The sequence below is a fragment of the Chiloscyllium plagiosum genome, unplaced genomic scaffold, assembly GCF_037043375.1.
Source record: "Chiloscyllium plagiosum isolate Xiang-an unplaced genomic scaffold, Cpla_swu_hap1 HiC_scaffold_6, whole genome shotgun sequence".
Taxonomy (NCBI): domain Eukaryota; kingdom Metazoa; phylum Chordata; class Chondrichthyes; order Orectolobiformes; family Hemiscylliidae; genus Chiloscyllium; species Chiloscyllium plagiosum.
In genome coordinates, this window is record NW_028270144.1 from 100004271 (window position 1) to 100032051 (window position 27781).

The following is a 27781-nucleotide window of genomic DNA, read 5'->3' on the forward strand; positions in this document are numbered from 1 at the left end:
GATTTGTAAAGCCAATATATTGATTTTTATCTACACAAAGAATGATTATCATTGGATTTCTAAATCCCTTAATTAAATGCAATCAAAACAGAAAGGATTGGAATGAGAAGGAGAATGGTCACTGTACAAGAAAGCAGAAATGCCACTATGAAATAATAAGGCTAGCATAGAGTAGTACCTTAATCCCAAGAAGTCACAACATAATGTTACATTTTGGTAATAAATCTTTGCTAGATGTTTCAGTTCCATTCTTCTGAAGAGTAATCATCTTCATTTGTGAATCAACATAGGCATAATCAGAGATGATTGCAGTTGGGATATAAACAATCATGGAAACATTTACCTGAAGAACTGTTACTGGCGCCACTAGGGAGTTTAATGGGTGGCGGGCGGTGCTTCACACCCTTCCCCAGTATAGAAGATTGGACAGATCCAGAAATTTCTTCAGATTGCTATAAAAAATAAGAACATGGCTAATAAAATAAATATTGTACAGAATTATAGAGAACACATTTTTCTTTAGGTCACATGCTATTTTCACTTTGATAATCACAACATGCCAATACATCATAGCATTTAACAAATACACTAGTTATTTTTGAAATGAAAGACCATTTTACACAGGAAATTATTTCCATCCTCTGCTCACTTTGTTCCTAACAATATGCAGATTGCATTGTCTACTACAATGTGTGTGAAGGTAACTATGACAGCCATGTAACACGTGAGTATTCCAGACTGAAAATTATAGGCCTTACTTTGTTTTGGAAGATCAATTTTTTTCACCATTGCACATACTTTACATGTAGAAGAATATAAGCTATAACTACACAGTTTTTTATTCCCTAATTAAAATCTCATGCAACTTCCATAATGAGATTGCTGACTGACAGTAACACAATTACTATGGGCTATTAATCAACATTAAAATCAACATCAAATCAGTAGCTATATATAAATATTACCTCGTTTTTAACGGAAAAGGTGCCAGTTTAGGGTTGAAATAAAGAGCAGTGAAGGTTGCATAGTCTCACAGGGACTTATATCAGAGACAGGCATAATTAGTTTATGCTTAAATTCAACTTTGCTTATAAATCACAACAGTTTGTTGAAGGTGAGTTTCTACTACACAAAAAAAACCTAATTTCAATTAGAATTTCACTAAAGGAACTATCCAAAATATGGATACAGATAAAGAAAATGGACAGAATTCTTCAAAAAAGTAATAGTGCTGAATTCAAATCAAACTTGAACCTTTATAAATTCGAACTTTAAATTGAGAAGCATATGCTGTGAACTCACCTCAATTTCTTTCCCAGGAGATAAGTGACTCTGACTCACTGAGCCAGCTGAATTGTGAGAAATCTTCACTGGGCATTTGGTGTCCTGCTGCAAAACCTCAAAATACTGCCTTACAAACCTAAGGTTTAACAAGTTAGATTTTAATCACCATATCCTTATTATGAAAACTGTGATAACCAGTAATGTAGAGGACAGAAAATGCAGCGCACTCACCTGTCAGCTTCTGCCTTTGTACCTATAGGGAACCTGTTGTACAAAACAATATTTTTTAGTTTGGATTTGTGGATTGACAATTCAATTACAAACACATTTCTGCAAGTTTGATATGATCAACTCTTGTGTTAGAATGCTATTGGTTCAAGCCTTATTTTAAACATCAGCTGAAACTTTAGCAAGTAGTAAGGTGCAATCTTTTAATGCAATGTGCAAGTGAGAATTCAGTTTAATTTAAAAGAACCAATGGATATTTAGGAACAGTTAAGTTAGCTCCTGGTAAACATTTTTTCCTGAACTAGTGAAAAACAGAGTCATTCACTTTGTACATGTAGGACAAATTGACCACGGACTCAGTGAAAGATAGACGTGGTAGAATTTCAAACTTTCATTAACTAGAATACATTTTGGAATGTCCTGACAGGTTTCATAAACCCACGCTTATAAATTTCTATCTTTTAACATAATATTTAGTAATTACAAAGCATTTTGTTACATAACCAGAATGATGCTTTGATCCTTTTGAATCACACACACCGGGCTATTCTTTGTGACATCATTGTCACTGAATCTGAGCACAACAGTTTCAGGACAAAATGATAATTGCACTTTCCAGCTGAATAATTCCCTAACCTGAAACAGTTTAAAAGGAATCATTACAGTAAATTGCTTGCCTCCCTTGCTAACATTTTAAATTGATGCTTAGAGGCAGCCGAGAGCATTTGGTTTATAAATCTTCTTCATGTGGCATTGTAGCCAACAGTTAAGGATAGGAAGGAAGAGTACAGGGAAAGTAGAGGGAAAGAAGGCAATGGTTGTTTGTGACGGTTGGGGGCTGGAGTACCAGTTAAAGACAGAATGGTTGGCAGGGGGTAAGTCAGGGTCACTCAGATAGGGGAAGGAGCTCACAGCAAAGGATTGAGTCAGCAATCAGTAGTACCAATATTGGAGAGGGGCAGCTGGGGAAATCTGAATCCGTCCCCTCTTTCTTCACCCTGTTTTTTTTCAAATACTATAAGGCTTTCCCATTCTTAAAACTCTATTTTCTGAAACAATAATCACTACCACCAAAAACAGTTCCTGTGCAATACTTTTAGAAATATTCTTAGAAACCTAAAACTCGCACCAGTGAAGACCAAAATCAAATGAACCTAAGGTGGTTGTACTGTGAGCAGTACATTGATTGCCTTGGAATTTAAGGACCAACAAAAACAGATTAAACCTTGTAGATGAAAGAACTTCAAGTAAGTATAGATAATGAGGCTTTAAACATTACAGTTGAGCCTGCCAGAAATAGTATGACATACAGAAATACAAGAAATGCTGCATACAATATTTTAAATTTAGTTAGTATTGCTTCAGGCAAGTCAGATTACTTTGTTTTAAATTGAAAATAAATGTACAGAAACATTAATCAGAACTGTTGAAAAGTCGGAGCTCTGAAACATTAATGATGTCTCTCTTCACAGATGCTACCTGACTTGCTGAGTATTTCTAAAAGTTTGTGTTTTTATTTTTGTTAGTGAGGAAGTGTTTCTTCAGTATACTATTACAGCTCATGTGCATTAAATTACTCCTTCCACTAAACCTAATATGTAATTATTACCAACAGATCACTACACAAATGTGTAACTTCATTATTTCATTGGTGGGAAATACATTAAAAGCTATTCCCTGAAATTTCTTTCAACAACGTTCATTGGTGAAATTACTGCTTTCGCTTTGTGCTTCAACTGTAAGAGCACAAAAAAAGATTTATTCCAAAACAATTATTTTGCATTCTTACAGCTTACAATTCAGTCCCAGTCCTACTTCCTATCCTGTAGCACAGCGAATTTCTACTTACGGGATGTGAGTAACCAAGTGTTCGTTTTCTTCCTCTGGTTTGGGGTCCTTCGTCATTTGTATCTTACCATAAAAGAGGGGATCATCTGATGACTGGTAAATTACTAACTTGGAGGCATGAACTTGATCTGTTCCTTCCCACTCAAAAATATATTCATCATTTGCTTCCTGAAAGGATTCAATAATTAATTCTTCTTAATAACTAAATAAAATGTTACACTTAGCACAAAAACAAATGAGAAGGTAAATTTTACTGGTGGTTAAATCTTTTCTGGGTTCAAAACCCACTCCGGGATAGAGGGCCAAGGAATATTGTTCATATTGTGGCCAAACAGGTTGAGTTTCAACCAGTAAATCTTTCCAACACTAATGAAGTTTTAAATACACCATTACTTTTTGGAATCTTGGACTTTATACTAGAGGTAAATGGGGTTTTCATTTTAGTTCTGTGAAGGTAGTTTGTATTTTTAGAAATACCAGAAAGTCATTTTTAACAGCAAGTTCAAACTTGCATTTTCAAGAAACATGACTTAATTTAACGGATTAGGAATTCCTGCTGAAGGGCTTCTGCTCAAAATGTTGATTTGCTTCGGATGCTGCCCGACTGGCTGCGCTTTTCCAGCACTACATTCTTTGACTCTGATCTAGAGCATCTGCTGTCCTCACTTATTCCGAGTTGAAGGGCTAATTGGCCTACTCCTCCTCCTATTTCTTATGTTCTAAAGCTTTGAATAAAATACATGGGAAGATAATTACTTAAGTGTCTACTAAATTGAGATTGTATGTCCTATGGAAAAAGAAGCCACAAAGTACAAACATGTTCAGTTCAAAAGAAGAGATAGATATATTCCAGCAGAAATGCAACTTCAGTTTACATAAGAATTAGGAGCAGCAGTAGGCGTTTCAGACCCTTGAGCCTGCACCTCCATTTAATACAATCATAGCTGATCTCATCGCTGCCTGTTTCCTATAATGCTTCAACCCAATACTATTTAGAAATCTGTCTATCTTCTCCTTAAATTTATTCAGTGTCGTGACGTCCACCACACGCTGAGGTAGCGAATTCCACAGATTTATAATCCTTTGCGAGTAATAATTCCTCCTTATCTCAGATTTAAATCTGCCATCCTTTAGCCGAAAACTATGAACTATGACTACTCATTTTATATTGCCTGAATGGAAAACATCCACTCCATCTACTTTGTCAATCCTCTTTGACTAGAATAGGCCTAACCAACTCAGTCTCTCTTCACAAAACAAGTTTCGCTGGAATCAAACTAGTGAACCTTCTCTGAACAGCAATTACATTCTTCCTTTAGTAAGGCATCGAAAACTGTATGCAGTACTCCAGATGCCATCTCACTAATGCCTTGTACAGTTGGAACAAATCTTCCCTACTTTTATACTCCATTCCTTCAGCAATAAATGGCAAAACTTTATTTGACCTCGATATTTCCTGCTGTACCTGCATACTAGATTTCTGTGACTCATGCATGAGAACACCTAGATCTCGCTGTACCAAAACATTTTGCAGTTTTTCTCCATTTCAATTGTCTTTTTATTCTTCCAACCAAAATGAATAAGAACAAAGAAAACCTACAGCACAGGCACAGGCCCTTTGGCCCTCCAAGGTTGCACCAATCCAGATCGTCTGTCTAAACCTGTTATCTATTTTCTAAGGATCTGTATCCCTCTGCTCCCTACCCATTCATATATCGGTCTAGATATATCTTAAATGACGCTATTGTGCCTGCATCTACTACCTCTGCAGGCAACAGGTTCTGGGTGCCCATCACCCTCTGCATAAAGGACTATCCATGCATATCTCCCTTAAACTTTTCCCTTCTCACCTTGAACTCGTGACCACTAGTAATTGAGTCCCCCACTGTGGGGAGAAAGCTTCTTGCTATCCATTCTGTCAATAACTCTCATGTTTGTAGACCTCAATCAGGTACACCCTCAACCTCCGTCTTTCTAATGAAAATAATCCTAACCTACTCAACCTCTCTTCATAGCTAGCGCCTTCCATATCAGGCAACACCTTGGTGAAAAACATAAATCTGTTTCTGCCCGGTTTCGAACCGGGGACCTTTCGAATGTTAGATGAACATGACAACCACTATACTCCCTAACCTTGATAATCTCACACTTATTCAAGTTAAACTCCATTTGCCAAATTTTGTCCTATTCGCTGAACCTACCCATATTCATTTGCAAATTTCTTATCTTTTCATTGCAACTTACATTTCCACCTATTTTAGCATCATCTGCAAACTTGGCAATAGTACATTCTATCCTTGTATCCTGTACACAATGGTCCTGGTGTGATCTCATCAAGGCCCTGACTGAATTCTTATCTATCACTTGCATCTAAAAAAAGCTACGTAGCTCCACAAGCATAGAGAAAGCCAACTAATGTAATCAATGTAAACTAATATAATCAATTAATAAACGTATTAATAAATCAATCCAGTTCATAACTCAGTCAACGAATAATCAAGCTTAAACAATTATGTAACACCTTCTGAACTGAACACTGTCAAATTAAATCCAAAACAAGTATTTTTTTCAGTAAATTTATCCCAATAGTGAGAATAAAGCTCCACATTGTCTGAATCCTTCAAACTCCACCAAATTGTTGCTACTCCATCAGAAATATAGTAATAAGTAGAGTGTTCATTCTTGCATATCCTCTTTAAAAATGGCAGTTTACAACTTTTTATGGACAGAATATAGCTATCAGCATTTGAAATACAGACTTGTACTGAATAAGGTCACTTAACGTCTGTTGACCATCACAGTGGGCGGCACAGTGGCTAGCACTGCTGCCTCACAGCGCCAGAGACCCGGGTTCGATTCCCGCCTCAGGCGACTGATGTGTGGAGTTTGCACGTTCTCCCCATGTCTGCGTGGGTTTCCTCCGGGTGCTCTGGTTTCCTCCCACAGTCCAAAGATGTGCAGGTTAGGTGAATTGGCCATGTTAAATTGCCCGTAGTGTTAGGTAAGGGGTAAATGTAGGGGTATGGGTGGGTTGCGCTTCAGCGGGGCGGTGTGGACTTGTTGGGCTGAAGGACCTGTTTCCACACTGTAAGCAATCTAATCTTAAAAAAAAAAACCTCTTTACCACAACACACCTTACCAAGTATGAATAGATTCCCTACAGCGTGGAAACAGGCCCTTCGGCCCGACAAGTCCATACCGACCCTCCAAAGAGTAACCCATCCTAACTAATGCACCTAACATTACGGGCAATTTATAATGGCCAATTCATCTAACCGGCACATCTTTGGATTGTGGGAGGAAACCCATGCAGACACGGGGAGAATGTGTAAACTCCACACAGACAGTTGCCCAAGGCTGGAATTAAACATGGGATCCTGGTGCTGTGAGGCAGCAGTGCTAACCACTGAGTCACCGATAATGCTACAAAGTTCAGGCAACAGTCATCTTACAAAACGAATACACTTCTTTCCAGCTAATTCTTCTATTAAAACAATCCAACACAACAGTTTTGAAAAAATTACAACTGAAATCATTAGTTTTCTTAAGATGATCAAATTATTTTTGTAAGTAACCAAAGCCATAACCAAATAAAATGTCTCGAACCTCACATATAAAGATGCTTGAAACCAGCTCTCCATCGTTATACAAGTATTTGTACTTCAAATTTGAAATTTCATTTTTGTAATAAAAGATTACTTTATGAATAAAATAATTCCAAATATTTTCACTTTCAAAACATCCTTACAACTGAATTAGAAATAGGTATGTCAATTTTGTCCCATATTCCCAATGTATAAATCATTGCTATTGGAAGAACTGCCACTGGAAGTTCTATTAGTGTGAGAACAGGTTCCACAATGCGAAAGAATAGAGGTACATACGTGGATTGGCCAGACAGCTGTTTGCAAGTCATCAGATTTGCTAGCTTTTTCCACTTTTGCATACTTTTCCACCTAAAGCAAATGCAAAATTTGTAACCAAAATTAGTTGAAAGAAAACAGAACAGCTGTAAGAAACCACTGCATTAATCACTTTCCTGCTGCGACCACAAAATTTAAAAGTGCTAAAATTCATTCAAAAGCTGTAGTTAGAGCTGATAAACTACTCAAATAGGACCATCAAACTGTATGCAAGTAACTGACAGTGGCTCAATTTCCCAGCTATCTACTTGAAGGCTGGCTTTGTGGAGTGCAAACACACAAAAAGGCGGAAATCGTCTGAAAATTGCAAAACTCAACAAAAATAATCTATTATCAATTAGTTATACTATACATCAACAAGGGACTCAAATTAAAGATTCCGTTGTCAGACTCAGGTAATTTGTTGCATGGATTAGATTGTAAAAATTAAATTTTATAGTCTTCATGTGTAAAATCTGCTGCACTCAGCTATCTGACTTTTGCAGAGTTTAAATTTTAATATTCAACAACAGCAAAGTTGGGGACAAAATTGACTCTGAAGAAGTCAACATAAGATAGTGAGGAGTTGCAGGGAGGAAGTGATGCAGTGGTAATCTCACCAGTCATGCAGAACCACAGTTTAATATTTTAGGGACATGTTTAAATTCCACCATGGCACATGGTGAAGTTTGAATTCACTAAAATCTGGAATAAAGAGCTCGCCTACCAGCAACTATGTAGCCACTGTCGATTGTCATATAAACTCATCTTACAGCAAAGCTGTTGACTCTTAACTGCCCTCTAGGAAATTAGGGATGGACCATAAAACCTATGAGAACTATTTGCTAGGTATCAGAAAGTACTGAATATATGGGCTTTCTTGTTTGTAGATGGGAACTGGGAATAATTACTAAAATAAATCTTAAATGTCTTCACAGCACACTTTTAGCTAATCATGTGTAATGGCTTCTCAAAACGGCTCTTCTGTGTTTTGGATTTTAGTTTCAACACAAGCACTGGTTTGTTCTTGGCTGGTGTCACAGAATTCCACAAATAGTAGAGGTGTACATTTTTGGCCTGAGAAATGAGTTAGTGCAATCTGGCCATTATAACAGAGAGTGTTGCAATTGCTAACGACTGTACTTATCTTTGTTTGTACTTCTTCTGTATATTATTAGAGATGTAAATATTTGGTCAATTTAATAATATAAAGCTTAATCAGTAACCTCTTTTCACAACTTTAGACATCCATGCATGTTTTCAAGACAGAAATTGCTGTAATAAAATACTCCCCAGTAGAGGAGTGTTACCAACTCTTGAAAAAGCTCAGATAGAGTTTTTGGATGAAAAAGCAACACAGCCCACCCAACGAGCTCTATTATTCTGTGATCTTATGACAAGTACAATAAATGACATCTTTTTATCTTGCATATTATGTACAAACCACAAATTACCAGCGAGAAAAATTGATAATGGCATTGTGCCATCAAAAAGGCATCTCAAACCGTACGAATATCAGATATAATAGTGGATATCCTTAACAAATGAAATTAAAACTCGAGAAAGGAATAGATCCAACAATTACAAAGGCAATAGGTGGAATTAGAGCCAGAATAAAGAATACATCAGGAAAGAGATAGGACACAGAAAGAAAATATCTATATATACATATTTAGGTACTCTAGTTTCATTGTTTTCTTTAGAGCTCCAGTGTTGGATAATATATCAGGACACATTAAAGGAGTCTTTAGAACATGAATTTCCAACCTTAAAATGGTTATAGAGAGATGCAACACCAGCAATTTAAATGGTACATAATGTTGAGATTTTTCTTCTGTTTTGTCAAAGCTAATGGTAAGTTGTCTGGCAACCTGTAGTGAAGTAGAAATCATGTAGCTCTTTACTACAAGATGCTGTTTTATTTGATTTTTGTTTACACACTATTAATAGCATTTGTAATGAACCTTCTCTCACTAATTTTTAGGGAATTACTGCACAATATTTTCAATTCCAAAGGAAGTATACTTACATCAATTTCAGATGGGACTGTGAGCTGGCATGGATTTTGTTTCCACATGTCAACACACTTCAAAAAAAGGGAAAATAGTTCTTATCAGAAATATGTGTAACAGAAAATAATAAATGAACACAAACATTTATTATGAAAAATAAAGAAGAAACATACACTTCCAGCTTTTGAAATTTTAAGGTCAATGTGTGGTGCTGGCTTTCTTTCTTTTCTTCTTTGTAGATAATCAAACAGTTTAAGATGAGGTGGTGGTGTGAATTGGGCTATTTCCTGCTGTCTGTTCAGTGCTGGCCGAGAATACCGCTTCATACACCTAATGAAAGTAGCCACAGTTGACACTTATAATGATCCAAATTAACAACCAGTGAAGAGTTTAACAACAAATCATAGTATGCTACATATGCAAACTGAATTTAGATTTTTGCACAGTAAGATACTTCTTGTCAGTTTGTGCAAATTATCAGTGACAATGAGTCTTGCTGTCTAGATACAGTCAGTTTTACTGGGTCAATTGTTGCAGCAACTGGTTGTCGATAATTTAAAAAAAATATGTTTGCCTTTATTTAAAATGTTAAATAAATCTCTAATCCAAGTAGAATTTCAAATAGTGCTGAGTTTCAAAAAAAATTTTCAGAGTCAGATTGCTTTAAATAGGAGTAAAAAAGAGGTTTTGAAGGCTGCAGCATATTAAAACAAAACTTTACTACATAATATTTATCTAACACCCACCTTTTCATTGGCCTAGTATTCATCTTTTGCTTATTGTAGAGAAGTCTGTTGGTTGTGCATGTTACAGTGAAGGAAGGATCTAAGCAAAGAGGCTCTGATGTATGGAGCACCAGTTGGCTTTCAAGGACAAGTTTATCATCCTGCATCATGAGAAAGATCAATTTCAAATAGCACAGCTGTACCTATACTGATTTTAGCTTAAACATTACTGAAAACTTAATTAGTCAATTAGATGTAAAGTGGCTACAGTGAACAAGTGCACTTTTTTTTAACCTGAGTGAAGTCCTAGAAACTGCATTGAGATTTTGTTTCCTAGCATTCAGCCATGATAATTATTTACAAAAGATTACAAAATTAATATTTCCAATAAATATACTTACTACGATGGAGAAACTTTGAGTTAGATTCTGCGCAATTTACCTGCGTCCATTTGTGGTTGTCACTTGTTATGGCATGTACATCACAAATCAATGTCTGCAGAAAAAATCATGAAGGTTGATATAGTAAAATACCCACATTAGGAAGTTATACAAATTCAAGATGGGCATCTGGCAGGCAAGCTGAACATTATATTAAAACTAACACAAAAGCAGAATAAACACTAACTGACAATAACCTTATACAAGTAACTTATATACCAAAACAAGCATTTTAACTTACAGTTAGGCTACAAAAGAAGTCATAAATTGTCATTATCCTATTTCTATTTGAGAACTGTTTTCATTTAAACAACAAACTCACAATAAATGACTTCACCTGACTGCAATGAATTATAAGTTCTGGCATGCTGACACAGCATAAGCAGAAGAACTGGATGAAATACTTTGTAAAATTCGTTCTTGGGATGTGGTTCTATTGCCTATCTCTGGTTGGCCTGGAGAAAGTGGTGTTGAACTGCCTTCTCCGCTACTGCAGTCCATTTGGTGGGGGAGGCAACGACAGTGGGTTGGAGAGGCATTTCTAGGTGGTGGTATTCCCACGTATTTGCTGTCATTCTTCGAGATGATGGTGGTTGAGAGTTTGGAATGTGCTGTCTCAGGAGCCTTCAGCAACATCCGAGACTGGAATGTTTGAGTTATAGAGGCTGGATAGGTTGGGACACTTTTTCACTGGAGACAAGGAGGATGAGGAGTGACCTTATAGAGGTTTATAAAATTATGAAGTACATAGATAAGGTGAAGAGCCAAGAGCTTTTCCCTAGGGCGGGGAATCCAAAACTAGAGGGCATAGGTTTGAAGTGGGAAGACATAGCTGTGAAAGGGATTGGAGGGGCAAAATTTTGATACAGAGGGTGGTTCGTATGTGGAATGAGCTGCCAGAAGAATTGATACAGGTGAGTACAATTATAACGTTTAAAAGACATTTGGAAAGGTACATAGATAGGAAAGGTTTAGAAGGATATTGGCCGAACATAGACAAATGGGACTAATTCTGTTTAGGAATCTTGGTTGGCATGGATGTGTTGGGTTGCAGGGTCTATTTCCATGTGACTCAATAACTCTGCTGAAATATAGTGCAAATCCATACTGCAAATTTTGCTATAATCTTCAATTAATGCTACTTAAAGGACTATTTGAAAACTCACAGGGCAGAATATAAACTACCACAGCTTATCTTCTCATGATTAAGTAATAATAAGGTTCAATAACTGGCCATAGCTTTCTGGGATCTAGAGAGTGATGAGGGGAAAAACAAAGGAAAAATAATTTTTGGATTATCCTATGCAGTAAAGTGTATCCACAAAATATCATCCTTAGTTCTACCCTGAAATGGCTCCTGTAGACTGTTATGAAGGTGTAGAGGTGTACTGTACTTTTAGGAGAGTTGAAAAGCTAGCAGAACTACCTGACACAGTAAAGTGTTCTGAACAAGGTAATAATGTAACATTTGGTTAAACAGCTAGAGTAGCTGGGTTGCCTGGATACAAAAACAAATTCAAATTCAGCCAATCAGTTTAAATTATGCTACAAGATACCAAACTCCAAGCAAGTTTGAATTTAGTATTTTGACAATATTAAAACTAATGAAACGATTTGATGTTTTGGCATATAAATATCAGATGTTTTGAACAGTTACCCAGAGCGGCAAAGAGAACTGCCAAAAGGCCAACAGACATAAGCAGCTAGTAAGAACTCTCTGGGAGGTATCTGTCTAGAGAAGGAGTTTGCACAGAAAAAAAAACATCGACACTGACCTGGAGATAAAATCTACAGAGGACGTTACAAAGAGAAAACCAGCTAGCTGGTTTTGAAATTTGAATTGTTTGCAAATCTTAATTGGGGGTTTTATCGGACCAGTACTGTAGAGGGGGAGATAAAAGATAGGCTTAGAGAAAGGAGTTGTAAATATTTGTTAGTTAATATTCGCTTGTTAGACTTAAAGAATAAAGTTCTTAAATTTTTTGTACTTTAAATAGTGACTTTGGGATAGTTCTTTGCTTCTCAAGTTTTTACAGATTAAAGCACTGGGTGAATCTTTTCTGTGTTGCTCGCTCAAACTAGCAGAGGGGTTTACCCTGTGTCATAACAATACTGTCAGTGGTTAAGTGCATTCCAGCACAAAACAAAATGCCTACTGCAAAGACAGTCACAAAAAGTGTGGATTTCAGGAACGTTTTGGTAAGACATAATACCAGCCTCATTAAAAGTGGTGTGTATGATGTCAGTGTGAGGGTCAAGGGACATTACACGTAATGTAAGACACAATTCATTACCTGCATTGTGGGCCGAAGTAATATATGTCGGCTTTGGTATGTCGGTGCTTTCGCATGACCAGATTGCCGATAATCTCGTACTTCAGCTACAACGCATCCACAGTGAAAAATGTTCACCTAAAAGGAAAATAAAACTTTAACTAAATAAAAACGTTCAACGTTCATTGAAAAATTAGTGCGAATTTTATATCAAAAACAATTTCGAAGGAAGTCTGATCAAATGACTTGATGAAGTCAATGCATGGGTTTTGTATTAGAAATAACGGCAATGCTATTGGAACTCATCATTATCAACAGTAAATCAGACAACATTTTCCAGCAACTGTGTATGCACAAACATAGAAAACAGGAAGTTGCTCTCTGTATTGACCAGCTCCATTTGAAGCTTCACTTTTACATTATCATGCCAAGAGACACAATATTCAAAAACATGACATGATGGAAAATGTTAACACAATCAATATCCACTCAACAGGCCAGAAAAGATTAGGATCGTCCAAAAAGTGAATTTTTAAATGATGTGATTAGTCTTAATGACCGCCATGCAACCTTTTTGGAACTGAACATTTTCTTATAATAAAGATTTGAAAACCAAAATGTAATTTTTTTTCTTGATCTCATCTCTCCCTCAAACACATTTTTAAAAATACTCTTTAGGTTGTTATCGTCACTGAATCAACAATTATAACTATCAGATCCTGGTTCACACACCGTGTCAACTCTGATCACAAAGGCCACAGATTATCTCACAAGGGCAGCATGCTATTTTGGATTTTTAATGATGATTGGCTCCAACATAGAAGTCCATAAAAAAATCTGTGGGGCTCTATAAGGGCAAGAAGTATCCAGAACCATTTGCCAATCACGGACCACAAAATCCATATCTTCAAGGCATTCCAATATCTTACCTAGCAGTGGAATCAATGATGCACAGTCAAAGGAAGGTCCTTTGTCATTCAAAATTATGCCATGAAAGGGCAGATAAAATAACCAGCATAGCAGAAACGATTCTCTTACGTCAGAAACTACCTTTGTATTCAAGATGCAAGTTAGGTTTTCGAGGACAAATTTTTATTTTAAGCTAAACACTTATGTATATTGGTGTAGAATTTGCCATGTTATCAGACTAATTTCTGAAAGGACTACCAGAATAACTTGCTCAACCAACGTGGCATCTAACCTTTTCATGTTATTGAAAAACTATCATTAATTGTCGGACTACTTCCACATCCAGTCCAGCTTAAGCTCTGATCAGCTGCTCACAATGTGGTCTTCACTTTGTATTTAACTGTCGCATATGCACTCACCCTTGTCCCACTACAATGAACTCTCAGGTGCCAGCAGCCAGTCTACTAACCTGCCCCCCAATGGGTCATAGTTCAGGTTGTTAAGTGACCAATTAATGATCCATAAGTTTCTCTGCGCAGGCTGGGTTTGTCTCAAAGAAGCAGAACTCAAAATTATAACCTCCTAATTACCCTTCACTGTGAGGTCTTTTTTGCCATTAGGAAGAACTATTTTGGGATCGACTACGGTTTTATGTTTGGGGTTATTGCAGCTGTGGGATGGAATATACAATAGTGAATCAGATATAAATTGGTTGGATTGCCCAGAAGGCTTTGTTCAAAGGTCGCCATGACATGGAGGTGCCGGTGCTGGACTGGGGTGGACAAAGTTAAAAAATCATACAACATCAGCGGCACGGTGGCACAGTGGTTAGCACTGCTGCCTCACAGTACCAGAGACCCGGGTTCAATTCCCGCCTCGGGCGACAGACTGTGTGGAGTTTGCACATTCTCCCTGAGTCTGCGTGGGTTTCCTCCGGGTGCTCCGGTTCCTACCACAGTCCAAAAATGTGCAGGCCAGGTGAATTGGCCATCCTAAATTGCCCGTAGTGTTAGGTGAAGGAGTAAATGTAGGGGAGGGTGTCTGGGTGGGTTGCGCTTCGGCGGGTTGGTGTGGACTTGTTGGGCCGAAGGGCCTGTTTCCACACTGTAAGTATCTAATCTAATCAGGTTATAGTCAAACAGTTAAATTGGAAACACTAGTTTTCGGAACACCACTCCTTCATCAGGTGGTTGAGGAGCGGCGCTCTGAAAGCTCGTGCTTCCAAATAAACCTGTTGGACTTTCACCTGGTGTTGTGTGATGTTTAACTTTGTTTAGATGTCACCCAAAACCTAAATGATACAGGCAGAAGATCTACCCCACAAAACACACTTTCACCGGCCTAACAGGGAACTTTCTAACACCCCTCCCCAAAGCATTGCCTTGGAATTATTCGGATGAATTTGCTTACGTTGTTTCTTTTGTACATGTTTTATCTCACCTGAGATTTTTCCAAAAGGTCTACAAGAATTGGTGGCAGTTCCTCTGCATCCAAGTATTCCAGTAACTCTCCCTCCTCATAAGGCAAGCGGATTGTTTCCGAATCTGGAGTTAGAAACGATTTTAAAATAAATTTCAATGTAAAAATATGCAGCTCAGGACATCTTTCTTTACACATACAGGCAATGGATATTCTCCAACAACTGCATCTAGATTTTTTTCTATATCTGCAAGAAAACAGACGAAAGGCAGTGTCTACAGTACTGAAGACACAAAACATTTTGCAAGGATACTTATAAAGCTCATAATTAATTGTTTACAAGAATCAAACAATCATACCTGATCCATTTTTCCCTCTGAGCATGAGGGAATAGCCTTCATTTCCCGGATATAGATTTATTACAAGACATGACACCCTTTCTTGCATAACCAGTTTTTCCAACAGGTTAACATTTCGTCTTAATTTCTGGGAATTAATCAGAAATATACATTTTGAAAATAAATGAAATCCTGTTCAAAGGCAATTAACTGGATATGACCACATACATTATGGCATTAATACACTCTCCACAAAAGTGATGCAGCTATCTATAAATAGTGAACTGACATACCGTGCTATATTGGCATTAAAATGCATAAAGGTAACAAATACCACCAGAAAATTGCTTACAACTCAACCATGATATGACTCAACCATCTTTTTCCCCTTCTCACAAATTGTCTCTATCAATTCTTTTCTCCTGTTGACTTTTTTGCAAAGACTCGTTTCAACAATCACTGGCACTTGTCATTATTTTTATGACAGCCTTGACAACAGTCTGTAACCCCTCAATCCTGGTCAATTACTTCATAGCAGATGTGCACCTTGAATTAATCTATCCTCTCTAATTCAAAGACCTGTTCCAGAGGTGCGTAATCACACCTCTGAACAGATTGATTAAAATAATCTCTTCCTTGATCTCCTATCTTTTAACACCTCTGCCCCGCAAAACATATCAACTTCAGTTTTGACATTTGCAATTACTCTCACCTTAGTAACATTTTGAGGAGAGAATTCTGCATTTCTTTATTTTTTAAGAAACCCTTCCTGACATGACCTCTGAAAAGCCTCGCTCTAATGTTGTGCTCCTTTAGTCTGGTTTCCTCTACCAGAAAAAAACTGCTTCTCTACCCATTCCATCAAGTCATTTAATCATCTGAAACACCTCAATTTGATGAACTCTTAATCTTTAAAACTAAAGGGATTACAAAATCAGTTCATTCAACCTACCTTTACACAACACTAGGAGAAAATGAGGACTGCAGCTGCTTGAGATCGGAATCGAAAAGCATGGCGCTGGAAAAGCACAGCAGGTCAGGCAGCATCCAACTCACATTTCTAACCACAGCAGAATACAATCCTTGCTTCAAAATCTATGTACTCCATGCAAAGGTTCCCAGATAAGACTCAGGAGTGGAAATCCTGCTGATTTTAACTTTTCTGATCCAAAAGTATTTTGACAATTGTAGAATCCAAACAGTTGAAGTCAACCAACTCAAAACAGATAAAGAATTGAGTCTGGAATAGGTTAAATTGGTGTGGCTTCATTTATTGAGAGCATTCACTCACGAAACTACTTCATCTGATCACAAAGCTGAATAAGAGGATGCCTATCACATGACCAATCACTGAAGAAAGAAGAAATGTTTTCAGAATTCAAACTTTTTTAAAAGGTCCCAATATGAGTTTAGCCATTTCTAAAACAGAGTTGTATTTTGGATTTTATATTTGGAAAGCCAGACCAGTGAAACCATTAAGGTTGAATCTCAAGCAAAAAGAGAAGGCAGATTTAATATTCCTTTCTTCTACTTTCACATACATAATTTTTATATCTAATTAACAATAAGGTATGAATTTGAATTCTTAAAGGTTTTAAAAATGTTTTCATAAAAACTTCCAGCAAACGATAGCAGGCTTATAGAGGAATGACAGAGGAGTGAATGAAATGGGCATACCTTCAACTCTGGTTCTTTTTCACATTCTTCCATGTACAGGTCATACAATTTCTGATGGACTGATTTCCTAAGGTAAGAAGTTTTAAAATTGAATGTTTTTAAAGTTTTATTCATCAACAAAATATATTAAACTCTAAAATATTTTAATTACAGAACACCACCTTCCACTAGATGAATGCCTTCTTTTTGGAGGTCGTTGTCTGGCACACCCAATAATGTACTACAAAATAAAATAAATCATTATAGATGTACACTGAAAAACTGAGTAACAGGTGTAATAAGAGTTGCAGTGCAACGCTACACAGCAAGACAGATGAATTGTCATAGTTAACTCACCTCTGCACGGTCCAATGCATACTCCAAAGCGTGATACTGCAGATAAACAAACAATTTTACTAAGGAATTCTAGAGATACTAAGCAAATCGAAATCCAGTTTTAGGATTGGTTTTCAAAACATCCCATTTAAGCACACGCATACGGTGCCCATCTATGGGCATCCTAATAATGCATGTATTTCAGTGACCTCCAAAAAGCAATCCAAAGAAAGGTTATTTAAGCAGCTTACCTAAATATATATTAACTAGGGAGCTAAAATCCACTACTTAATAGCTTTCCTCCCCCAATTTCATATATGTTCTTCTAAGTTATGCAGGAAGCACCCACTTTACAAGTGATAAAGGAAATAATTGCTTCAACTCTATTACAAGATTATACTCGTACTAATCCAAACAGCATCATTAAAAAGACTATAGATGGCCCAAGTTTCACCAGGAGTTTAACCTAAAATACTACTGTACTTTTCAATAATATTTCAGGTTTAATATATTGAAAACATCCATAAAGAAAAGTAATTGTAAAAACATAAGTGTAAGAGAATAAGTATTCAATTAAAATAATTTATTTTAGCTGCAGGGAAATAAATTACTTGGAACAATTGTGATATTAAATCATATTAATTTTCTATTCCAAATAACAGCAAGTTTACAGAACCAAAATTAACTTATAAGAACGAAGTTCACACTAAACTATCACTGAGTCATTAGTTTGTAAACCCAAGCCATCTTCATCAAAAGACAATTTAAAACCTAATGTAGGAATAATAAGTATTAAAGAATACAAATGAAAGTGACCACATAACATCACAGAAAGAGATGCACAAAATAGGTTTTCAAGCATATCATCTGATTACCAGCCAAATAATAGACTAGCTGAAGGTGATATTGCTAAAGTTGACAAATGGTTGGGTCAAAGAGATGGGTTTTAAGGAGGCAGTGGTCCTAAAGAAAAGTTTCAGATGGTCTGAAATGTTTGGCAGATAGAGGGTAATGTAGGTTGGAAATGTGATGGCAACTGAATGTGATGGCCAAATGGGAACTGTAAGAAGTCGAAGTGGAGTGTCTTAGCTATTTTTAATACCCAGGCTGCCGTGTGTGGTGAGGGCTGGAGGTCAAGGAACTATTGTTGCTAATTTTTTATCAGGAAAAACTGCAGCCAGAGCACTTTGCAGCAACAAAGCTGTTGGACAATAAAGAGGCAATGGAGGAAAGTGAAAGCTGTGGTAGAGGATAACTTCGCATATCATGTTTTACAAAGTAAAGCAGGGTGAATATTTGGTATTTAAAAGTGAGAATTGTTTTTGACCCATGAACATAAAGGATAGCTACTTAGGAAATGGAACCAAAAACTCACTTTAAACATAAACGGCCAGCATTAAACATAACTAGATATCCCACCTTTATGAGGAGTAAGGTCAAACTTGACTTTGCAAATGTAATTTTATGCCTTAGCTTTAAAACCAGTAAAATATCAATACAAGTCTTTCCACACTCTAGGGTAGGACAAGTCCTTTGGTTTCAATTTTTAACATTTTTTTGGCATCAAATAGATGTGCACTTGGAACTAGTTTAAGGCATAGCAAAACTATTTCACAAACAAATCCTACAACCAACAGATGACACTTTCCGCTTGTCAATCTGCACTAAAACTTATGACAAATGCAGAAGTGAAAGATTAGTCTAGCTCCCCGTGACACGCAATCTCATTTATTTTTAAAAATTATTTAAACTAATCTTCCCACATCGCACTGCCTCCGAGCTAAGTTGCCACTCTGATTCAAAATCAACACATAACTAAACTTTTGAAACTTAAGACCAGAATTCATTTACATTTTATCTTTTGTGCTGTAACTGGTATTACTCAGTGAAAAATATAGCATAATTCCTGACAACTTCTTAAAATATTAAATTCCTGCTCGAAACTAATTTTAAGTAAATATAACTTTAGTGATCAACAAATGGATGTCAATTGGCTAATATTTTAAACGGGAGTTAGCATGAAATTTCTGAACTATACAAAACTCACCATTGTGAAAGAATCAGGCCTCAGAATCGAAATCATAAATGCACGCACAAAGTCATGACTCTCCAACAGACAACGAACTCTGTTAAAAGCAGAATGAGTTCATTGTTTTGCAGGATTTTCACACAGTAATTTAATGTAGTGAGGCACCTAAAGTATAAGAAAGATCAATTCTTTATATTCCAAATGGGTGATCTACTAGTTATACTTTCATTTAGAGATTTTAAATAAGTTACATTTGAAACTGTTAATTTCCAATCCTCTTCAGACTCCTTTATATCATTCCACAGGCAACACTTCAGCTAGTATACTGCAGGTGTTCAGTAAAGGCGCCACTATACAATTCTTCTGTTGATTTATCATTCTTGTGCAAAAGCACTTCCTTCACCTTAGCACTTCTCAGTTTTCTGCCATAGCCATATACCCAATTATGTCTTTCATCCAATTATAAACAGAAAACCTCAATCTAGATTTGATGCTAGAGTAAATGCCTGTAACATCCACCAAATGTGCTCATCAAGAATTCCTCGTGAAAGTGAAGTTAGTGGAGATGAGGTTAACTCCAGTAGCTACAAGTGTAACCAAGTTTTTACACAAAGAAAGATCCTAAACCTCATCTAGTTCAGTATCCAATTGTTATTTCAATTAGTTTATGCAAGAAGAATTTCCTGACATTTATCAGTCTGAACCCTTTGCCCCACTCTTGGTATTTAGCCCAAGGCAATAATGCGGCTTGAATTTTTCCATTCTCTATGTTAACTTAGAATTCTATCAGGGCAAAAGTGAGGACTGCAGATGCTGGAAATCAGAGTCCAGATTAGAGTGGTGCTGGAAAAGCACAGCAGGTCAGGCAGCATCCAAGGAGCAGAAAAATCGATATTTCGGGCAAAAGTCCTTCATCAGGAATGAAGCAATATCAGCCAGCTTATAGCTCAGCTGAAAAACTTGGGGTTCTCCAGTTTCGTTTTCCTAACTTAGAAACTGGCACAAGTGGCCAAATTTTCATTACCAAGGTAGGTAGCTCAAAATGGGAAACCTTATACCACACCTGGATAAAGGGGGATGTGGTGTTGGGAGTTGCAAGGGATGAAGTTGTGCCCACTAATCCCAGAAGCAGAGTGTAGATACCCACAGGGACCAGTGAGGACAAAGGCTGGCTGGATAGAAGAGTACTTTGGTTGACTGGAAGCTCTGTTGATGTTAGGGCCTCTAACCCTCACCTACTCTGCACCACCTACCGACACATAATGACCACTCATATCCTAAACGACATTGCATATCCATATCCATCCACATCCCAACTCACCCTGTATCTGCCTATGACCTCAGAAGCCATAATGAGTTAGGATAGAGGATTACAGAATTAGAGACAGAGTTACAGAGCTCAGCAGCCTAAGGACCCAAAGGTGTGATCACCATTAGTGAAGCACATCTAAACAGGGATGTGCAAAAGACCATTATTAGATGAGTACAGACATCTGAATGCTATGAAAGATCGCAGACATAGAGAGGGATGAGAACGTACAGAGATCAGGCTCATAAGCTAAACAGTCTATAAAACTGTGTAGAGAATTGGTGGGACTTTGTAAGTCCACAGGGCATACAGTTGAATCAAAATTTTTGGTTACAATTTGAAACTTATGTAAGAGCGGAATCATAGAGTCATAGAAATGCCCGGCATGGAAACAGACCCTTCAGTCCAACTTGTCCATGCTGACCAGATATCCTAAATAATTCTCATCCCATTTGCCAGCATTTGGCCCATATCCCTCTAAAACCTTTCTATTCATATACCCATCCAATCACTCTCGTTGTACAGAAGTCAAAGCTAAGACTGACTATTTATCTTTATGTAAAATATTCCTGTTAAAGACATTTCACCTTTATTCATTTCTAGCAAGTCTGATGATTGATACAAATGGAAGAGTATACAAATTACATCCATGAGTATGCCAGATTTTGCAACTAGCAGCAACCTTTCGAAATAGGATTTGGCAGATTTAGAAAGCGAAATAATAAAAATGCCTTTGAAAGAGAGAATTTCACCTCTGTTCTAAGTGTAGGCAATTTATAATCGCTAAAAATGATGGAATAATTCTGTTAAGAAACTCACAGACTGAACACAAAGTGTCATTAATTCTATGATTTCATATGTACAAAATAGTAGAATACAAGCATTAATAACTGCCTTTAGCCTATAATTCCCTGGGATTACGCTACTAAACCATTTTCTCATTCCAAGAAGTGCAAGTTATAGAAATTTTTGACGATGTCTCTAAATGGACAGAAATCTTTTTGTGAACTACCCCAACCCCCATAAGTGATTAACAGCTAAGGTACTGTCAAATAGGGCAGATTTGCTTGGTATTTTCCCAAGATTTTTAACTGAAGTGTTTTTATAACAAGAGGCACTTTGAGCTAAAACCTTTTGAAATTCCCTTCTTCTCCTCAGTCTAACTGAATAAGTTTTGAACGAAATAATCAAAATTGTTAGAGATACCTCCCCAATCCAACACCCTCTGGTTCACAACCTCTCTCATCTGGCATCCACAGTACAGTTCCAGTTTTGGTCTACATGAATAAACCAAAGAACTTCAAATGCTGGCAATTCAAAATGCAGACCAGGTGGCTGCTTTGTGTAACACCTACATTTTGTCTGTAAAAATGACCCCAAGCTTCCAGTTGCCTGCTATTTCAAAACACCACCGTGTTTGAATACCATCATTTCTGTCTCAGGCCTGCTCAGTACTCCAGTGATGCCCAGCACATGTTGGAGGAACAGCATCTCATTTTCCTCTTAGATACCTTGCAACCTTCAGAATTCAATTTTGGGTTCAATAATTTTAGTGCCTGAACACCTCCTTCCATGTCTTTTATCCACTCCCATGCACCAGGCCCTGTCATGACATGGGTTGCTTTCAGCACAGCTAAACCATTTTCACCTTCTCATTGATTCCATTATCACCCATCTAGCTTTTCCTGAAGAAGGGCTTATGCCCGAAACGTCGATTCTCCTGTTCCTTGGATGCTGCCTGACCTGCTGCGCTTTTCCAGCAACACATTTTCAGCTCTGATCTCCAGCATCTGCAGCCCTCACTCTCTCCTCATAGCTTTTCTTCTTCCCAGGCTTACTATCAATAATGCCTTTGTCCGCCTAACATCATTCCCTCTCTCTGGGATCAATCTCCACCTACTTGTTTACTCTTTCTCCCGCACTTTCCCCACCAAAAAACACATTTTTCTAGATGCTATCAGTTCTGAAGAAGGGTCACTAGAGTTGAAATATTAACTCTGGTTCTCTCTCCCCAGATGCTGCCAGACCTGTTGAGTTTCTCCAGTAATTTCTGTTTTTGTTGGTCTATGTAAACTTGCTCTTTCGTTCATGAGGTCATGATGTATACATGCATACTCTGCACTAACAGTTATTTTAGTGAAGTACTTTTTCTTCTGTTTGAATAATTCAGATACTATTTGTTGGACACTGTGTTGCTCAGCTGAGTAAGGGAGGTATTAAAAAATGCTTCTACTTTATTTACTTTACTATCAATGTCTTTGTCTGCATTTGGGAACAATTATTTCTGTGTAAATTTATTCTTTTCTAGGTTTTAAAGTATATTCAGGAACATTTATTGTTTCAATTATGATTTACAGCATTAAAATTAATTAAATCTAACAATAGAGCTATGAGCATATTGCATAGTACTTTTTAAAAATATTTAAAGACAACATGCTGAATTGTAGTCAAGCAACTTCTCTGGTTCTAAAGCTGCCAGATTACAGAAGTAGCACATACATAAAGTCCTGTACAAGGCCAGAATTATAATGGTCAGATTGAATGGCAGAGCAAGATGGACTGGTCATATGGTAAGGTCAGATAAAAATATATCTTTTGCTACCAGCCAGTGAAACACCACTTGATTGTGGCACATGCTATGTTATTGCTGAGACAAGATTGCTGATAACATTTTTGTTAGCTTTGGCTTAAAGGAAACTATCAAAGAGAAATCCGATGATTGGTAAACTGTGTCTTAACACATCTATTCCTTGAAAGGAGGTTACATAGATTAACCCGAGACCACAGATCTGCTGGTTGGAGGAGGCATGTCGTTTAGAGCTAACTGCATTTTCTATATTAGAGATTTTCTGTAGCCAGACGCAACACTCACAAAGGTCCCAAGATCTCAATGAATATGTAGCAGCAAAGACATTACACTTCTGACCAGGTGGGATCAAGAATCTTTATCATTAAAAATGTTGTCAAATTTAACAGATGCTGAAACAAGCCAATGAGGTGTATAATCAGTAACTCAAGAGGATAAAAACTAAAGAAAAAGACTATTTCTAGATAGATCAAGAAAACAAGTGCGGAGGCGGGGAAAGAGCTGAAAGCACCACCGAAGGCCACATCTACCTTGTAATCCAATTTCAGGGCAGCTGCAGCCATTGGTGATACTTTCCATACTACAACATGCTATACATCCCACCCAAAAAGAAAAATCACAAAGCTATCAGAAATAGGTGATAAAGCGATTTTACTCTCTCCATGGAAAATCAGCTAGAATTATCAATAGTTGGAAAGTTGTCTAAGAGAAATTGTAGACCCTATTATCTAATGCTTGTGTGGATCTTCAAGATATATGTCTTACCATCAGTTAAAAAGAGTAGAGATTTGATAGAGTAAATTATTAGAGTAAATAGATAAATTATGATAAGATTTATATAACAGAGATGACAGATCGAGGATTAGAGGACACAGATGCATGGTTTTGGACAAGGCATACAAAAGATATGATGAAATACCCTTTTACACAGCATGTGGTAATTCCTGGAACATTCTGACTATAAGGGTGATGGAGGGGGAGGCAACTGAATTTCAAAAATAAGCTGAATGGGTTACTTGAGCAAAATACTCTTGCAAGGCTATGGGATTAGAGCAGGGAGATAGGAGTGATTTCATTGATCTGAAAGTCAGAAAATGGGTTGAATGGCTTCCTTATGCACAACAATCACTTTACTCCACATTCACACTGCCACTACTTTACCTGTTCCACTACCTCAAACCTAAGGTACTTGCTTCTTTCACCTTCAGCTTCAACACTAACATGGGCTACACATTTTGCATTTGCCTCACAACTAAACACCACTGATTTTAACTTATGCAGGTCTCATCTTCCTAGATTTACTTAGGATAACTGATGCGCATGGACAGATTGGACCAAAGGATTTGTTTCCATGCTCTATGACTCCATCACCTCTCAGTGAAGTGGCTTCTTAAATGATCACCCTCTTTGTCATCCTGAAGGTTCCCTAGACAACAACGTGTGAAGTCTGACATGTCCCTTCAGAATGGACGATCGGATGTGCAGGATACCTGCGTACAATCCGATCCCTTTTTAACTGACCAAAATTAAACTCCAACAGCGCTGATATCTGCTGTACAATTTAACATGACTCGAATTATTTGCCAATTTATCATCTGGTATTGCGTAAAATCTATGAAACGTGTCATTATTATTCAAGTGCAAACCTTCAGTGGGCTATTCGATTTGGAAGCCTGAATATCCTCCCTCGGGGGGAGGGGTATGTGCAATAAGTGCCTGATTCCCCGACCCCAGCCACCTAACCTCAGACACTGGAGGAGAATTAGATGAGGATTAGATGAGAACAGGCAGGGCAGCCCACACCCCCTGCCGGCCCGACCAGGCCCTGCTCTCACAGTTTAATTAATCGAGAAGAAGAAGAAACCGGCGCAACACCCGCCATAAAACAAAAAGCTGACTTGCCGCTTCCCGTGCCATCGCCAGCCATTTGCGGAAGTATCTCGACCCTCCCTCCCCCCAGTCACTCGTTTCCGCGTGCTTTTAATATAATGTTAAATATATATATTTTTTTAATTTTGGGGCGTCTCTAACCCACCGCTCTCCAGGCGGCCATTTTCCTCCAGTTTACCGAACTTCCGGTCTGGTGCCAGGTGGGCGGGGCTAGGTAGCGGAAACAGCGGGTCAGAGGGCAGGCGAATACTGCAAGGTGCAGCCAAGTGTGACCTGAACATCTACAAAGGGCAGCTTGGATAAAAGCATGATCGAGCAGTGCTTTTGAACTGACAAGAATGGACGTTGATCTTTACCTCACCATTGAATTGCCTGATTGTTTTTTTTTAACCAAACCCAGAAACAGCAAATTTTCTGACATTAGCCTATGGGCAGCATCCACATTTAGCATTTCTGGTTACGAAAAGCAGCCTATTTAATTGTTTTCCTGCATGGAAAAGACACCATATTGACTCGCAAAAAATGTTGTTGGGTCTTTATAGAGAGAGATTATGTCTTGATAATAGGGCAGTGGATTTGGCATTGAGAGGTTGGAATCATTTGAGAATATGAAAGTGCTCAGTACGGAGGTCGAGCAAGGAAGCACTAAAATATCCTGGTGCTTGAATTTGTGGTGGAGAATGTGGGGCTTAAATTAACTGAAAGAGATAGAATAGGGAGTTGATTGATTGGTTGAGTTCTCAGTGCTGGCATTGGGGAGGCATAATGGTAAGGTCAAGCGTGTGATGTTGGAAAAACACAACAGGTCAGACAGCATCCGAGGAGCAGAAAATCAACCTTTGCCCAAAATGTTGATTTTCCTGCTCCCCGGATGCTGCTTGACCTGCTGTGCTTTTCCAGCACTATACTCTTGACTCTAATCTCCAGCATCTGCAGTACTCACTTTTGCATAATGGTAAGGTCACTTGACTAGTATTTCTGATGAAGAGCTTATGTTTGGAACGTCGACTCTCCTACTGCTCAGATGCTGCCTGACCAGCTGTGCTTTTCCAACACCACACCTTTTGACCCTAGTAATCCAGAGACAGCAATTAATCTCCAGTTAGGACAGCATGGTGGCTCAGTGGTTAGCACTGTTGTCTCACAGCACCAAGGTCCCAGGTTTGATCCCAGCCTTGGATGACTGTCTGTGTGGAGTTTGCACGTTCTCCCCGTGTCTGCGTGGGGGTGCTCTGGTTTCCTCCCACAGTCCAAAGATGTGCAGGTCAGGTGAATTGGCCATGGTAAATTGCCCATAGTGTTAGGTGCATTAGTCATAGGGAAATGGGTCTGGGTGGGTTACTCTTTGGAGGGTCGGTGTGGACTGGTTGGGCCGAAAGGCCTGTTTCCACACTATAGGGAATCTAAAAGAAACCTCACCATAGCAGATGGTGAAATCTGAATTCAGTACTTATTTAAAAAAAATTGAGTAATGGTAACCAAAACCTATCTGTTTCACAAATGTCCTGTAGAGAAGGGGAGCTGCCAACCTTGCCTGGTCTGACATATATGTTACTCCAAATGCATAACAATGTGGAACTCCTCACTTGTGCTGCTGAGCAAAAGAGCTGCAGGTATCTGATTGTCCGGATGCTCTCAGTAGCCCAGATTTTCTTCCCAAGACCCAGTCTGTCACCACTGAAATGACATTCTGCCATTCTCTTTTTTTCCTACGGAAATGGGTAAAATCATGTGTAACCACATTTTACTGCATCTGCAATGTATTTATCCACTCAAGCAACTTTGCTAAATCACTTTGAAGCCTCTTTACTTCCTCATCACCATTCACAATTCCTTTTGATCTTGTGTTGTCAGCAACCTTGTAAATATAACATTAAATTGCCTCATCCAAATTGTTGATATATTGCGATTAACTGGGTCCCAGGGACTGATCCCCATGGTACTCCACCAGTTACTATTTTTCAATCCAAAAAAAGTCCCATTTATTTTTACTCTGTTTCCTAACTGCTAACCAATTCTCAATCCATTGACAGTATATTAACCCCAATCTCAATTGCTTTAATTTCACACACTAACATCTTAAATGTGGGATTTTAACAAAACTTTTTAGAAAATACAAAAATACAATATTCCACAGGTGCTCCCTTAGCTACTGTACTAACTGCTTATTCAAAAATCTCAGGTAGGTTTGTCAAATATGATTTCCCTTCCATAAATCCAGATTCAATTTGTCTGATTTCATTGATACTTTCTAAGCATCCTGTTATCACAACTTTTATAATAGTCTTCGACATTTTACCAACTACTGTTGTTAGACTAACCAGTCTGTAATTTTTGTTTTCTCTCTTTTTTTAAATGGTAGGGTTACACTTATCACCTTCCAATCTGCCAGGAGTGTTGCACAGTCTATGGAATTTTGAAGATGACAACCAACGCTGCCACTATTGTCTTGGCCACTTCCTTCAGAATCTGGGATGTAGATTATCATCTGTGGAGAGGAGAGTGAGACTGAACACTCTGGTGATGATGATTGTGAGGTAATGTTGAGTGATAGCAATCAGCAGGAAGACAATCAAGTTGTTCAACAGTTGGGAAG

The 27781-nt window shown here is 37.8% G+C and overlaps 1 protein-coding gene across 15 annotated transcripts in view; it reads right to left on the reverse strand.

The window, feature by feature from the left end:
- Positions 1-25347, reverse strand: part of supt20h (SPT20 homolog, SAGA complex component) — a 60832-nt gene extending 35485 nt beyond the window's left edge. For 13 of the 15 annotated variants that reach the window (XR_015757467.1, XR_015757466.1, XM_043692092.2 and 10 more), the window contains exons 1-17: positions 25198-25347; positions 19418-19496; positions 17392-17427; positions 17217-17275; positions 17056-17122; positions 15400-15526; positions 15062-15165; positions 12734-12850; positions 10441-10494; positions 10021-10160; positions 9448-9604; positions 9292-9348; positions 7245-7316; positions 3362-3528; positions 1516-1548; positions 1303-1420; positions 344-452 (exon numbers count right to left, since the gene is read on the reverse strand). Coding sequence is in view for 13 of the 15 variants with exons in the window: in XM_043692092.2 (XP_043548027.2) it covers positions 344-452; positions 1303-1420; positions 1516-1548; positions 3362-3528; positions 7245-7316; positions 9292-9348; positions 9448-9604; positions 10021-10160; positions 10441-10494; positions 12734-12850; positions 15062-15165; positions 15400-15526; positions 17056-17122; positions 17217-17275; positions 17392-17427; positions 19418-19453 (1453 nt within the window). In the remaining 2 variants the exon portion in view is untranslated. Of the gene's footprint in view, positions 1-343; positions 453-1302; positions 1421-1515; positions 1549-3361; positions 3529-7244; positions 7317-9291; positions 9349-9447; positions 9605-10020; positions 10161-10440; positions 10495-12733; positions 12851-15061; positions 15166-15399; positions 15527-17055; positions 17123-17216; positions 17276-17391; positions 17428-19417; positions 19521-25197 lie in introns of those variants that run through there. The other 2 variants (XM_043692083.2, XM_043692081.2) reach the window with 2 other exon arrangements.
- Positions 25348-27781: the final 2434 nt, after the last annotated feature.